The sequence below is a fragment of the Patagioenas fasciata genome, chromosome 3 (genome assembly GCF_037038585.1).
Source record: "Patagioenas fasciata isolate bPatFas1 chromosome 3, bPatFas1.hap1, whole genome shotgun sequence".
Classification (NCBI taxonomy): Eukaryota; Metazoa; Chordata; class Aves; order Columbiformes; family Columbidae; genus Patagioenas; species Patagioenas fasciata.
The window spans coordinates 27,086,868-27,100,848 of record NC_092522.1 but is presented as its reverse complement, the minus strand read 5'-3'; the positions used below and the strand labels follow the sequence as shown (position 1 = coordinate 27,100,848).

General features: G+C 40.4%; 1 protein-coding gene across 14 annotated transcripts in view; it reads right to left on the bottom strand.

Moving 5' to 3' along the window:
- Positions 1 to 13,981, bottom strand: part of ESRRG (estrogen related receptor gamma) — a 403,168-nt gene that overhangs the window by 349,151 nt on the left and 40,036 nt on the right. For 5 of the 14 annotated variants that reach the window (XM_071805980.1, XM_071805983.1, XM_065834220.2 and 2 more), the window contains exon 2: positions 694 to 739. The exons of 8 other annotated variants lie outside the window; for them this stretch is intronic. Coding sequence is in view for 2 of the 6 variants with exons in the window: in XM_065834228.2 (XP_065690300.1) it covers positions 694 to 739 (46 nt within the window). In the remaining 4 variants the exon portion in view is untranslated. Of the gene's footprint in view, positions 1 to 406; positions 442 to 693; positions 740 to 13,981 lie in introns of all 14 variants that reach the window. One more of the 14 variants, XM_071805975.1, reaches the window with a different exon arrangement.

Below are 13,981 nucleotides of genomic sequence, written 5' to 3'. Positions count from 1 at the left end.
AAGCATCTACAAACCACATTTTTTCAATTAATAGCTTAAAAGGCACAGAGTAAGAAAGCAACAACACTGGTAAATATGCCACATGCCACTCAAATAAGCACAGTCCCTGCACGTAGATGTAGATATCGTGTATATATGTATATGCACATATGCATGGCTACACATGTGGTTTTGTGTTTGATTTTGTTATTCTTCTTGTTTTTTTATTTGTTTGGTTTGGTTTTAAGGCAGGCTACTACAAAGGCCAAATCAGAGATCCAGAAAGACACAATGTATTTCAGAATATCCTGAGAATGTTCTTTTATCCATGCTATCTTTAATTCAAAAGTTATTTCAAATCAACAGCGTGCAAAGTTAAACCTAGTTCTCTTGAAAACTCAGAAAAAGAATTAATTTGAACCCTTACCTTTGGCACCTTAAAGACTTTTGGCCATGACTTACCTGAATAAATAGAAAGAACTAATTTACTACAGAAATGCCCATGGGCAAACATGTTCTGGCTAATGAAGTGTTCAGCTTTTGCATGATTAACCAGCTGGTGGGGGTGGTGTAAAAATCACAGGGCATAAAATAATAAGAAAAATTGATTAGCAGCTCTCTTTCAAAGCACTCTATGAAAAAAAAAAAAAATCCTTATTTTTGCTCAGCAGTTTGGAAAGGGACTGTACAGAAAGAAAGACTTGAATGACTTACCAAGGAGCCAGGCAGAGACTGCAACAGGCACTCACTTCTCCAAGACCTGCATTGCAGAGAGGTTCAAGTGAAAAGTGAGATACCAACCAGCACCATGGCTGGATTACTTATACCTGCCACGCTAGTCGTAAAGGTAATTTTCTACTATATTGCGAAAGACAATATATAAAATTTAAAACTATGACTACGCTTTGAGTCAGTTCAGTTTCTTCCCCAGTGCTCCACTCTTGAGCACCTTAGCTGGCAACAGCTACTCCCATGAGCAAACTTAAGAAGTCCCTCCATATGAGCCAACGGGTGCATATGCTACTTAGAAATAATGCACACATTTAGGTGATGCTATGCTTTGCACTCACTAGGGCCAAAAATCCCTTTGCCCTTTCCATCCTGTACAAGGTGTTTTTTTTACAAGCTCACATGCTCTGCCCTCAAAATAGGACCTAATTAGTGTACAAATACTTGGCAGACAGGTCACAAAAATAAATTTATCATTAACTGTCCCCTAAACCAAGGCAGGTTATCCTGAAGCAGTTTCATTCCATACACATTTGCTCTTGGTCCTTTCAGTTGGGTTACAACTGGCATGTAACAGTCTCTTTAAGAAGGAAAACCACATATTTTTATGGCACAGGATTACTTCAGAAATATAAAGCAGCTGCTCATATAAAGCATATGCACTGGTAATAAGAAGCCACAAAAATCTGAGCTACAGATAATTTGCAATAGGCCACAGGAATAGTCACAATTCTCTTTACCTTAATTCCTTCTATGAAAAATGCATGTTTTACACCTATTTATGGGCTTTTAAAAACTGGTTTATAGCTATTTACTATGGGAGAAGTGGGCAAAGGATCTGAAAGGATTTGCCATGTGTTCAAGATCTGGGGATGTAGCCATAAATTCAACGCTGGGACTTCATAGATTGGGCACCTACAGTCGCTGCCACGGGCAATATACAACCCATCGCCTTACACCTGTGGCTGATTTCTAACCACAACCAGATATTGCCTCCCAGAACTTCCACTCTTCTGGTATATGGTACACCTTTGTATGCCCAGCTACCTGGATACGAATTCAGTTCTTAAATCACGCTGGTATACTGTGCATGCTGTGGCTCAAACTATTCAATCATACCATGGGATTACTTGCAAGGAGTAACAATTTTACCTGAAGTGAGAGTTTTTGTGAGAAGAACCAAAGCAGATCAATGAAGCCCTTTTTCCTTCCTTCCACAACTTCTCCATTTATCTTAATTACCACTTTCTGAAGAAGACAATATCCCTTCAAATGCACCAAAAGAGAGATTTTTCCATGCTGTTTCCCTACAGGAGCCAGGCAGATTATTTGGAGAATGGACTGCTTCATGCACACACCACACACTCCACCCAAAGCGCCAGTGAGGTTTGCTCTGATTAGGTAACTCTAGAAATATTCCATAGAGGTCACAAATATTCCATAGAGGTCTTCCATCTGAAAGAACTTCTCACTAACTTCAGTCAATTGAGACTTCTGACATCAAAGAGGTTTTTGCATGTTTTTGAGGCATTGCTGGACAGGTGGACCTTTCTACACTTGCAGAGTTGTTGCTTTTGAGTGTCTTCTAACCTTTCTGGAAACATTTCTACATATTAACACTTAGGGAAGTGGGCATAAAGCTGACAAAACCAAACAAAAATAGAGGAAAACTTAAAGCACTGGTATGAAGCGACATTTCCCCAGTACATCAGTTGGGAAAGTACTTTCTCCAGATTGAATTCACAATAAAACAGAAGTTTCTAGTTAAGCAAGAAATGGTATTTAATTCCACTTTAGTGGAATTTCTATGGTCAAATCTGAATCATGAGCAATTTCTAAAATGTCAGATATTTCTAACTCTGATCAACTGGGACCCTGACAACACTGGAGCTTGTAAACTGTGTTTGAAGCTGTTTTCAAAGATGGTAACAGCCTAATGTGTTTACAACATAGTTTATTAATTGCAGCCATACTTGCTAAGAAATTACATTGTGGACTAAGTAACATCAGCATTTTGGTTAGCCTATTTGTTTAAAAAATAACTTTAAAAAAAAAGTCTGTTTGCCATAGAAAGTGAATGCTTGTTAAAATCATATTGCTTTAAAGGAATTCAGAAATACAGCTATGAGGCACAGCTGTTTTACAGATGGAAAAAACAAATTCTTCAGACCTGCACATTGTACTTCAAAAGCTTTATTTAATTATCTGTTTGTTTACTTACAAGCAATTGCTTTGGAAGAGTCCCCCAGTGAGTATATGCTGTGTACTCTGCAGAGGGGTCAAGCACAAGATACAGCCTGCAGACTACAGGTTTAACTTCAAAGAACATGCATACACAATGGTATTTAGGTGCCTAATTCCACTTACATCAACTCTCCGTGAAACTGATAGAGAGTAAGTACCTCTGAGGACACCATCCTTCGACATTAACACAGATTCCTCATCTGGATCCAGGTGCACGTTTTTTTGGAAAACAAAGCAGCAGAAAATGAAAACCATTTTGCTCCGTGGCCTCCTTATCCTCTCCTATTTTAAAGTTTCTGAGGTTGACCATGGTTCCCAGTAGAGGACACAACAGCCAAACAGGTTGGTCTAATTAACCAGAGTTTTTTGTCCTAATTAGTAACAACAAGAGCATAAAGCAATCAATAGGACACCTTATGCCACTACTGCTTAAGTCCGCTTTGACTACCTCTGCTTCAACCGTACCCTTGAAGCATATTCGGATGGCTCTTCCTGCCACTCTCCCATGCGGTATCAATTTTTAGCAAGGATAATCTTTCGTATTATACTAGAAATTGGTAAGAAATACTGTTGACTTATATGACACAGCTAAAAATCAGGTGTAAAGAGCATATCAAGGAGCCAAAGGCTTTTTTTCAATAAAGTATTTTTATTATTGCTAATGTGATTATATACTTGACCAATGAGTAACATATTATGATATTCATGCTATTGCAAACAAGTTGTATACAGACTTGTGTAACACACGAACCACCCAAGCTCGAGGGGAACCATGCTCTGTTGCTTCACTGTATGTTCAGCTACTTGGAAACTTCTAACTTCAGATGAAAAGACAATGATTTATTCTGAAGTCCTTTTAAACTCTTTCTGAATAAATTCTGAAGGACAGCTGGCAAGAAATAAGTATGTTTAAAGAGATAAATACAGAAAACCTGTAAACCGTCTTCTTCAAGACGGAGACCAAACTGCTAAAATTAGTTCCTGGAATTTCTCCTTTGGGTGCCAGTTTGAGTCTTGTTCCAAACGACCACTAACAATCCTTCTGACTTTGAAATAATCCACAGCTACTCAATAAGACCTATTTGCTGATGAGGTGTATGCAATCTCCCTCCGCATATTTGTAATCTTATTTTTAAAATGCATTTTTGTTCCAGTGTCCTGAAACTAAGTGTGCAAACACAAAAGAACTCAGATGCCCTCTCAACCCCCACTGGAAGTGACAAGTGAGTCCTTCTAAAACTGCAGACACACGCTGTCAAGTGCAGGTGTTTGTAAACAAGTTTGGAAATGTTTCTAATTATAAACCATAAGAGTTAAAATTAGAAGTCCAATCCGCTGGCTTTAAAAAAAGAACTTCCAAAAGGGTTCATCTAAATGAGAGCAACCAGTGATGTTCAATTTAGTCACAAGAGCAGAATTTCTGTGCAAAGCAGCATACTGCTCTTTATCAAACTTTCTACTATGAATTACAGTACATTTCCTTAAACTAAAAAAAAAAAAAAAAAGAAAGGATTTTATAACAATTTTAATTTGCTGTCATACTATGATACTGTATACTTGAATGTGCAGCCTAAAAATATCCTATTCACAGGCCTCTTGTATTTCAGATAATTTAAAAGAAGAAAAAAAAATGTTCCCGAAACTTCTGAATCTGTCTTGGCTGCCAACATCAAAGTTCAGCTTTTATGAGGAACTTCCCACGCTGACCTTAGAGCTCAAACCAAACTCTGTTTGAAGGAGCCCTATTCTTCTGGATGAAATTCTCCCTGGCAATCTCACCTACTGCAAAGCTTGGCTTATCCTGCCCTGGCAAAAAAACACCAAGAGATGAAACTGGGGAGGACAAAAGCCATCCCAGAGCTCTAGCTGATGCAGATGTAGGGATGCTGTCACTGAACTGGTGGTGTCTCAGCCTTGCTTTCACCATTCTGGTGTGGAGTTTAGAAATGCAGCTCTAAGAAGCCACAATACTTTGACCAACACCTCAGACAGAGGTTGGAGGGAGACTAATCCTGCAGTCCTTGTACACCCCAAACTGAGTTTATAATGCGTTATGATGAGACTGTGCAGATGTATTTTATCACTGCAGAAGCTTTGGGAGAAAGCAGAGCTTTTACCAGACTCAAGGGGAGATGGCTTTTTATTTTTTTCTTTCCCTAAAAAGTTGGCACTGGAATTTCTCGATCTTCACATTATTTCTTAAGGGAAATATAACAGCACAATTGAGTATGTCAGAATAATTTTTGCTGATTACAATGAGCAAACGTTAAATAATTTTGGAGAGGCTTGACTACAGCCTCACTTCAAGCAAGGGGTAGTGTCTTGCTGCACTGTCCTGAGAAAGCTGGAATGGGAAATAGGGTAAGCAGTGAGGATCTGCTCCTGGAATGAGGTGGGACTGGCCCAGTGCAGCAGATGTCCCTCTGCTCCACACCTAAAGCACAGGAGAACAACTCCCTCCTCTACCAGGCTGTTACATGACAGAGGAAAACCCTCAAAACCCAGGACAAAAACTGAGTTGCCCTTGTCCCATCACGCTGAAGGAGCTAGTTCACCACTATCCATCCCTTCCTTTTTCTTTTGTTTTTCTTTCTAGTATTCACTGGGTAAAAATAATAGCAGTTTCCACATTTTTTTCTGGACAGCATTTTGGAACTCGTTGCCTTCAACAAATACAACCTCAACAGTTTAGTGCTTATCTTGTAGCTAGCAAGTGTGGTGCTGCATCAGGATGAGAATACAAATATGCCTTCAAACGGGGACGTGGTTTCAAACTGAGAGCCTTGGAAGTGGTGCTTCCTTTGCTGCAAGCCATGGATATAACCTGGAATTGCTTAACACTTGTGCCAAACTTGTGTGTGTGTGTGTTACTGACATGAGTAAGGGATGGAGAAGCCCAGTTCTCCACTTCGGTGAAGGGACTGCAGTAAGCAGGAGCAGAGTGAGGGCACATCTCATCTGCTTCTGACAGCAGCTGGTGGTGGCTCCCCCTCTTTTCCTTGGCTAGGGCACCTCGTCCTCCCCTTTCCTGGCTGGTGCAGTGAGAGCTCCCTCTCCTGTTCCAGTCTAACCAGTGTTAGACCTTGTCCTACTGGAAGCATGGCCTGAGTGAAGAGAGCAGGTTCAAAGGCAGTATCAGTGAGCTCGGTTTCCTGCTAGAAACTGTCACTAAAATGAATTCCCTTAGGGTGAAATAGTATCATCTTCCAATTAAAACCTATGTAAATGTATTTCCTTATTAAACAAATATATAGGTGTACATGCACAGGTTCGTATATGTAGTTTTGACACATACATACACATACATAAATGTGTAGTTTGCACACACATTTAGCACTGCAAATCTTTAATGCTACTCATGCCATTGCTATTCCAACTCAAAGTAAGTACAAAAATCATTCGTTTCCACAAGTCCATCTAACTTCTGAAGCATCTAAGCTTCTGCATGTACCCGTACTCTGCTCAGCTGCAAAAACATTTTTTTCCTAAATTAATACATACTGGAGCTCTGTTTGTGAATTAAAAAAAGAAGAAAAGCTTTTCACTGGGTATATAAATAAATATTGTTAATTTTGTTAATTAAAGTATCTATTTAGGAGATTCTGCATCAAGATCAGATAGGGCAATTAACCCATTACATTTTCTAAGATATTAAATAAAAGAAAATACATTTAGGAAATGCTTAACCAGACATAATTTAAGCATTTGAGTGCTAAAATCATCTCAGATACTGATTTATTTCTAATACTTTCTGCATGCTCAAAATGAAAGCATGAAGAACAGCACAATCGCATATATCTTCTACCAAAAATAGCCAAAAAATACTACAGAAGAGTGCCTGCTGGGTTGGTTATAAAAGTAAAGTATAACCCATTAACTGCTAATTAGAAGCATCAGAAGCAGGCTTTGCTGCAATAAGAGCTGGCCCTTAAGTGGACATTTCTGTAACCATTTAAAGGCACAGGGTTTCTCCAGTTGCTGAGAATGGAGCTTGGATGGTTTCAGCATAAAGGCCATGTGAAAAGAGACTATGGCACTTGGCCATGTTACCCAGCTGTTTTCTAAATATGATGACAGGTGCCATTTTTTCCATTTGATCGTGGAACGTAATACATCTTCAAACAAATTTTCTCCAACTAGTCTGGTGCAGTTACATTTCAGAGATTCAAATATAAGAATGTTTTTGGTTTGTTTGTTGTTTTTTTTTTTTTTTTCCTCTCTGGCAGAAACATGTTGCACATATTGGCAGATATTTCATTATGTACCTTTTCCTCAAAGCTGATTTCTGTTGTATATATTATTTTGCTTTTAACAGCTGTTGTAGAAGGGAAAGAATAAGCACGTGGGCAAACGATACCATTCTGAAGGAATCAAAAAAAAAAAAAGCTACTATGCATAATTAGACTTAATACATTTGCTTTCCAATAAGGAAGGATTCTCTTCCTTTCTGTCCACTATATCTTGGTATTTCCATATTTTCTCCTATTCTTCATCTGACTAACTACCCAGTCAAATCAAGTTCCTTTCCAAACACTGAAGGTCAAAAACGTTTTTTGATCCAGTTGCCTATCAAAAGACCTTAATGGGTCAGGGCAAAAAAAAAGGTGAAGCCAATAGAAACACCAGTACCACAGTTCCCTGCAGAAGTAGCCAAGACACAGAAGTGGTAATTACGGACATGAGCAACAAAGAGATGATGCCCTGGAATGGATGACAGGCTCCAAACGCCAGCCATGCTGGATGAGCAGCCAAAGGAACTCGGCTTCCTCCAGGGCTTGGGCGGCCTCAAGCAGTGGGTGATGGAAGGATACAACTCAGGCAGCACAACTCAAAGAATCAGGAAAAAAAACCCAAGCAGATAACTAACTTCCCCTGTTAAGGAAAGGGACATAACTAATGTGAGGGGAAATAGTTCAGGCCAGCATTTTGGGCTTTTCATCTACATGGATTGACCAGCTAGTAAACAAAGGAAGAAAGTTTGTGTGGAGCAGGAAATGAGGGCATTTAGGTTTGTTTTTTTTTTTTTTTCTCTCTGCCCTATTTTCATCCACAAATACAGCAGAAACTTGTTTCTTTCTTTTAAAATGGTGAAACAGGGTCATCCATTAAGAAAAACTGACAGGGTAAAGAATCATTTTCTGAAGTTAAACATCTAAGAAACAATAAAACTACGACAAGTAGTAGTCAAAATAATAACACAAAATTTAGCTTAAACCAATATCTTAAATATTTAACTCTGGTAGCAGCTTTTACAAGGTAGATGAGTGTATCTGTTTTCATTCTGGATGTAAGAAAACAACTGTAAAATGCCCCAAAGCCACCGAGGGATTCAGTGTCAAAGACATGATTAGTAGTTCAGAAGTTATCTGATTCGGGTCACATGGTGTTCCAAAAACCATACCTAAATATAGCATGCGAGAGATCTGCACAAAGAGCAGTCCCATCATGGGAGCAAACTAAAGTCTCCACAAAATTAATTAGGGTTATTTCAAGGCAACCAAAGGAAAACAAGAACAAAAAAAACAGCCCTTGCCCTGTCCAGTTGTGCAAGAGCCCCTATCACTGGTGTGGACAAGCCCTAGTTTGCAGCCAAGCGCATGGGGAGATGTTTTGGTTCTGGGGGAACCCCTACATGGCACTAACGTGGAAGGTGGTAGAGGGCACAGTGTGGCTGTGTTAAGGAAAACAGCTCGTTGGGGAAAAGGGTGATCCTACCAGTAAAGGGACCAGCAGGTACCGTAGGTGTAAACACCCAGGTAGGAAGCCAATGCTCGGGCCTATTCTGTAGCTGTTAACAGCATCCTTCTAACAGAGAAAACAAACACATTTTTGGAAAGGGAAGGTCCATGTAAATGGTACCCTCGGCACAGATCAAGGCTCTGGGAAAAGCTAATGCTTCCCAAGGCAGAATGGAAAGAAAATGCCCTGTTGGAAGATGCTACTTCTGAAAGCCTCCATGAGGATTGCCTCTTGCCAGGGTCATGAATGAATGGGCAATGAATGAAATACAGCCTATAGAGTTAAGTCTAACAGCCTTCCCTATGTCCAGGCATCAGGAGCAACCACATGGAAAAGCATACAAAAGATCATCAAAAGGCAGCAAGCACAGGAGAAAGGTAGGAGTGCTCCTCGGGTCTCTCAGGTTTATTTTGGTCCTGTAAAGTGGCAGTACTGATTCCTACTTTTCCAAATTACCATTCGGCTTCTGACCACCACTGATCAACAAAATTACTTCAGTAAGCTGCCCTGGTTCACCAAGATAAAGAATTTAAAAAAAACAAAGTCTGCTCGTGAATGCCATGGTGAAGGTTTTAAGATGACCACAGTGACTGATTTACCTTTGCATCACCCTTGCTCCCACGTTCTTCACCCAACCATTAGAACAAGCGGGGCAACACCGATGTTATTATACCTTGAAGGCCAAGGCAAAGCTGAAGCAGGGGCTGTGGAGAGCAGAGGAGAGAGCAGGACAAAGCGGAGGAGAGCGGGTGGTGTGAGGAGCGCTGCTGTCAGCAGGGAGGGAGCAGGTTCATGAGCCCAAACCGCGTGGCAGGTGCTCCAGAAGGCAGGTAACAAACAGTCGGAGCGCGGGTGGGACACAAACTGCAAATTTCGGCTTGAACGCTTTAGGCCATTAGCAGGTGCTTCAGGCAGTCATCCAGATCGAAGTAAGAAAGTGGAAAGAGCCAAATGCTGGTTAAAGAGGTTTGCAAAGGCGAAAAATCCCAGTGCGGGCAGATAAACTGTTTCCCCGGTTGTGGGAGCAGAAAAAAAAACCCAAAAAGCAAACATAAAAAAAATCCCATAAAGCATACACAATTTTTGCAAAAAAAAATGGCTGTGTTGGGGATTTTACTATCATGTACTTAAGCCCCGAGATGCAAATACTGGCGGGGATGCTGAGATCAGCAGTTATATGTCCTCAGGTGGTTAGAGACAAGACAGAAAAGAGCTGGCATTTGGGGAAAATAGAGGGCCCATTTGATAACGCTTCACTTGAGCGTAAGAGGGTTTCCCCTGTGGGTATTGTCCCAAAGAAAGCTTCAGGCAAGTTTAGACTGGTTCATTACTTGTCACATCCAGAAGGTGAGTCGGTTAATGATTACACTGACTCCCTTTCAACTTCACTTTCACGTGTTTTCAGTCCAAGAACTGTGCTCTCATCAACTCAAATACCACTTACAACAAACAGAAATACAAAGAGAAACTCCATTTCAGTTCCTCATGGCACATCTATAGTTATTTTATTTGGCCGGATTTCACTGGCAGTTTGCAAACTGTATTTTTGGTAGCTAATACACAGCACTTACAACCCGTGTTGTGGACAGTGTTGCTTTTCTATATAAAAGTACAGGTCAGAGACTTGGCACTTGCTTTATTAGGTTTAGTCACCGAAGGGCCCAAATATTTGGCCCTTGAAGGTTTCTTTATAGAAGCTGAATATTTACATCCTCAAGGGCTAAATCCATGGGGTCTCCTCAACCTGTAACACTGCTTGGTTTAAGTTACCTTTACACAAACATAACAAATAGCACTGGCTACTCCAAGCAGTTGTTAATGCAGACCAACCCTGTCAGCCAATAATAATATATGTAAATCAGATGGTCACTTGAACATTATTGGTAAAGTTCTCCTCGCTGAGGGTTGCATCCTTTGCCAGAGGCTAGCAGGCTTGACAGAAGGAGAGAAACAAATTCCTTTCATCAGAGTAACATGAGTCAATATGTGGAAAGATACTTCCATCTGCTCTGTGTTTCTGGTGACATGACATTACCGTATAATTTGGTATACATTTCTAACAGAATAGATAAAAGAAGATGGCTTGGCAAGTATTGTTTATGCCCCACATCTATGCAAAGTTCTCTCAAACCATTTTCAAGTTATGGTGCTATATGAGCAGCTAAGACTCACAGTGGAAATGCTGGAGGGAAAAACGTGTTGCTGTTTATTTCAGAGAGTTATGGCACAGACAGATATCTATGGTGTACTTCTACAAAGAAAAATGTTGTATTTCCCAAAGTGCTCTCCAAAGAGGCACATTTGGTCAGCTACAGACATGACCAAAGGAACCTGCTGTGTCCAGCAACTCATGGACACACATGACTCACTAGACATCAGTAGAGTGGCCTGTGCTGTTTCTGCATTAATTTTGTGTCCCTGTACGTTACCAGAGCCCTGGGACTTTCATGGTCTGTGGGCAGCAAATCGGCCGAGCCAAAAGGAAAGGTTCCACCTGACTAGGCCAGTAGGAGCTATATTAAGCTTGTCTCAGCTGGAGGTCATGCTGCATATTTTGAAGGCTGCTTTCTTGGTAGTTCGTCAAGCAATCAGGGTCCAGAAATTAAGAACCCGATTTTTATAACACACATAACACTTCTGAAGTCTAGACACTACGTATGTAAAAGTTTTAATTTCTAAAATGATTTACCAAAGCCATCTCTTTCAGGGCCAAGCAGACTCTTGGGTTTGTAAAGCAGTTGCTTCATGGTCTTATTCCTAGTAGGCTGCTGGTAGCCCAGCAGCCAAGAATTCGTTTTCACAATTCCAAAACATTTTTTGATACTTCCTGACCAAATGGCTTTGCAATAGAAATTGGTTTCTGCCACCATCTGTTGTCACATAGTTCTGAAGTGCCAGCATTTTCCTTCAAGAGGAAAGAAGTTGGGGAGAATGCATGGCCAATCCCAATGGAATATACATTCTTCTCCTTACTCCCACTTTATGGGGAAGGCTTGGCCTATTTCTCAGCAGCTGTGAAATTGTCATCATCAGGATTCTTTACAAAGCTTGGTGGCATATGGAATACATTGCTCACATCTAAGTACTGTAAAACCAACCTTGCTGTATAACTGAGCCAGGCAAAGAAAGCAGGTGCTTGATTAAAAGAAAAAAAAAAAAATCCATCATGCATGAGGACTCTATAGATTTTGTAGAAAATCTAGACAAGGATATTTTAGAGACAATTATGTTTTTGAATTAACTAGATAATACTTTGGAGAAGCTCCTAAGCTTCAGAGGTGGTACAGTCCCTTAAAAACGAGCGCGTGAAACGAACATGTTGCAAGATAACATCATATTCTGCCATTCACAAAGGCAACAGTCACATTCCACACCAAAGGGAAGTGTCATCCCCCTCTGTGAGACATTAAAACTGCAAGGGTCCAGTCTCCATTTCTGATGTGATAGAAGATTACTTAACATCGGGTTTAGGTCTCTTTTTGTCATAGCCCGGCCTTATTTTTACAGCTGTCAACTAGCCGAGAAGTAAATTACACAAAATAGTAATAATAAATAATAAAAACCCCAAGGCATTCTGGTTACCATACACACCAAATTACAAACAGAGCTAGAATTGCAGGAGTTCAGGTTCTCACTGAAGAAGATACCCAAAGAACAATGAGAAAGAAACAAGCTGTTGAATTTGTTTGATTCTCAAGTGCAAAGTAGTCAACAGCACTTTCGAACACTATTGGGAAAGCAAACAAACAAACCAACCACACAAAAATCCTCTAAGATAAACTCTCAGAAAAGGGATGATAAAGAGATGTAGTTAATGTCTCCACTGCTATATATTGCACAGTGACTCTCCACTCAGGTATCCACATACATATACACACACACATACATATTCACGGTCATCTGTGTTCTCCTGTACCAAGGAGAATGGCCACAGCAGGTGAGACCAAAGGGCCATTTAGGCTTATTGGCTTGTTTGGGACAGTGGCAAAGAGTAGATGCTTAGTGAAGGCCATGTGGCAAGCGTATAGTGACAACTCCCCAGACTACTCTTCCCAACATCTATCTATTTACAGTTCAGAGACACAATACATACAAGTTTTCCAGATTAGCGGTCTGCTTTTAGAAATCTTCGCTTGCAGTTACAGACCCTTTTTTAGAGCCAGGCTCTCCAGCTACATTGCAGGTTTCTTGTACTAAGCAACCTACTACATACTGATATGGAGAAATGCAACCTGCTGCCCTCATCCAGAGGAAACGGCAAAACAATATTTGGGCAGCACATGCTGCTATACAGGTCTTCTGTGCACAGTCTGTCAGAGAAGATAGCTCTGCTGCAGCCCTTACATTGCACAGCAGGAAAAGATCCTTCTGTGATGGTGGCAGTTTGGAAATCCTAGAGGTTATGTTTTTCAGTGGCACATGTTCTAATAAAGCCATAAATACAGATCAGTCATCAATGGAGCTCTGAAGCTACCCATCAGTCTCCTGCCACTGGTTAGAGAAGTCAGGATCACCTTTTAGCAGAACAGGATATGGAGCACACTGCAGGACACCAAAGTACCACCAACTACATGAACAATCATAGGGTGGTGAGTGTCTGTCATCTCCCCACAGTAATGCATCAAGAGGGTCAGTGGTCTTCCAGAGGCATCCAAAAAACCAATTGTTTTTCAATATGTTTGCTATTTATGCACCTCCTCATCGCACCAGTAGCTGCTGTATGCTTTACCACTCAACAACTTATGATTAAGGAAAAAAAAAAGAAGAGGCTGAAGGGAAGAGCCAGTGTGCAAAAAGAAAAGGTTCTCCTAGCAGTTTCACACTCTGTTCATATAACACACAAACCAGAAAATAATACAGACTAAAGCCTACTATCTAACTGAGCAGGTTTAAATAACACTTAGCTCTTTTGTAAACCTTTTCACCCAGAAATCTCAAAATATTTTACAAAGGTGTACAGACTGGGGAAGAGCCAGAATGCAACCCACAGCGTCTGACTCCCAGGCATTTGCTTTTTCCATTAGACTACATCACTACCTCCAGGTATGAGCACACCTCTTTTATAGTTGACATGGAAAGATGCATATGTGGATCAAAGGAATAGTTTTTCCTCAATTTTCTATACACTGATTTATTTTAACACCTTACTTCAAATACTATGTTTAAAAAAAATAGCTCACAATGCACCTGTGCTACTCTAGTGACTACTGTATGTTTATGTAATGCTTCATGTAAGGTGCAATCCTCCTTTCAGTCACAGTAGGAAAGCAGACAACAATCAAAATATAAA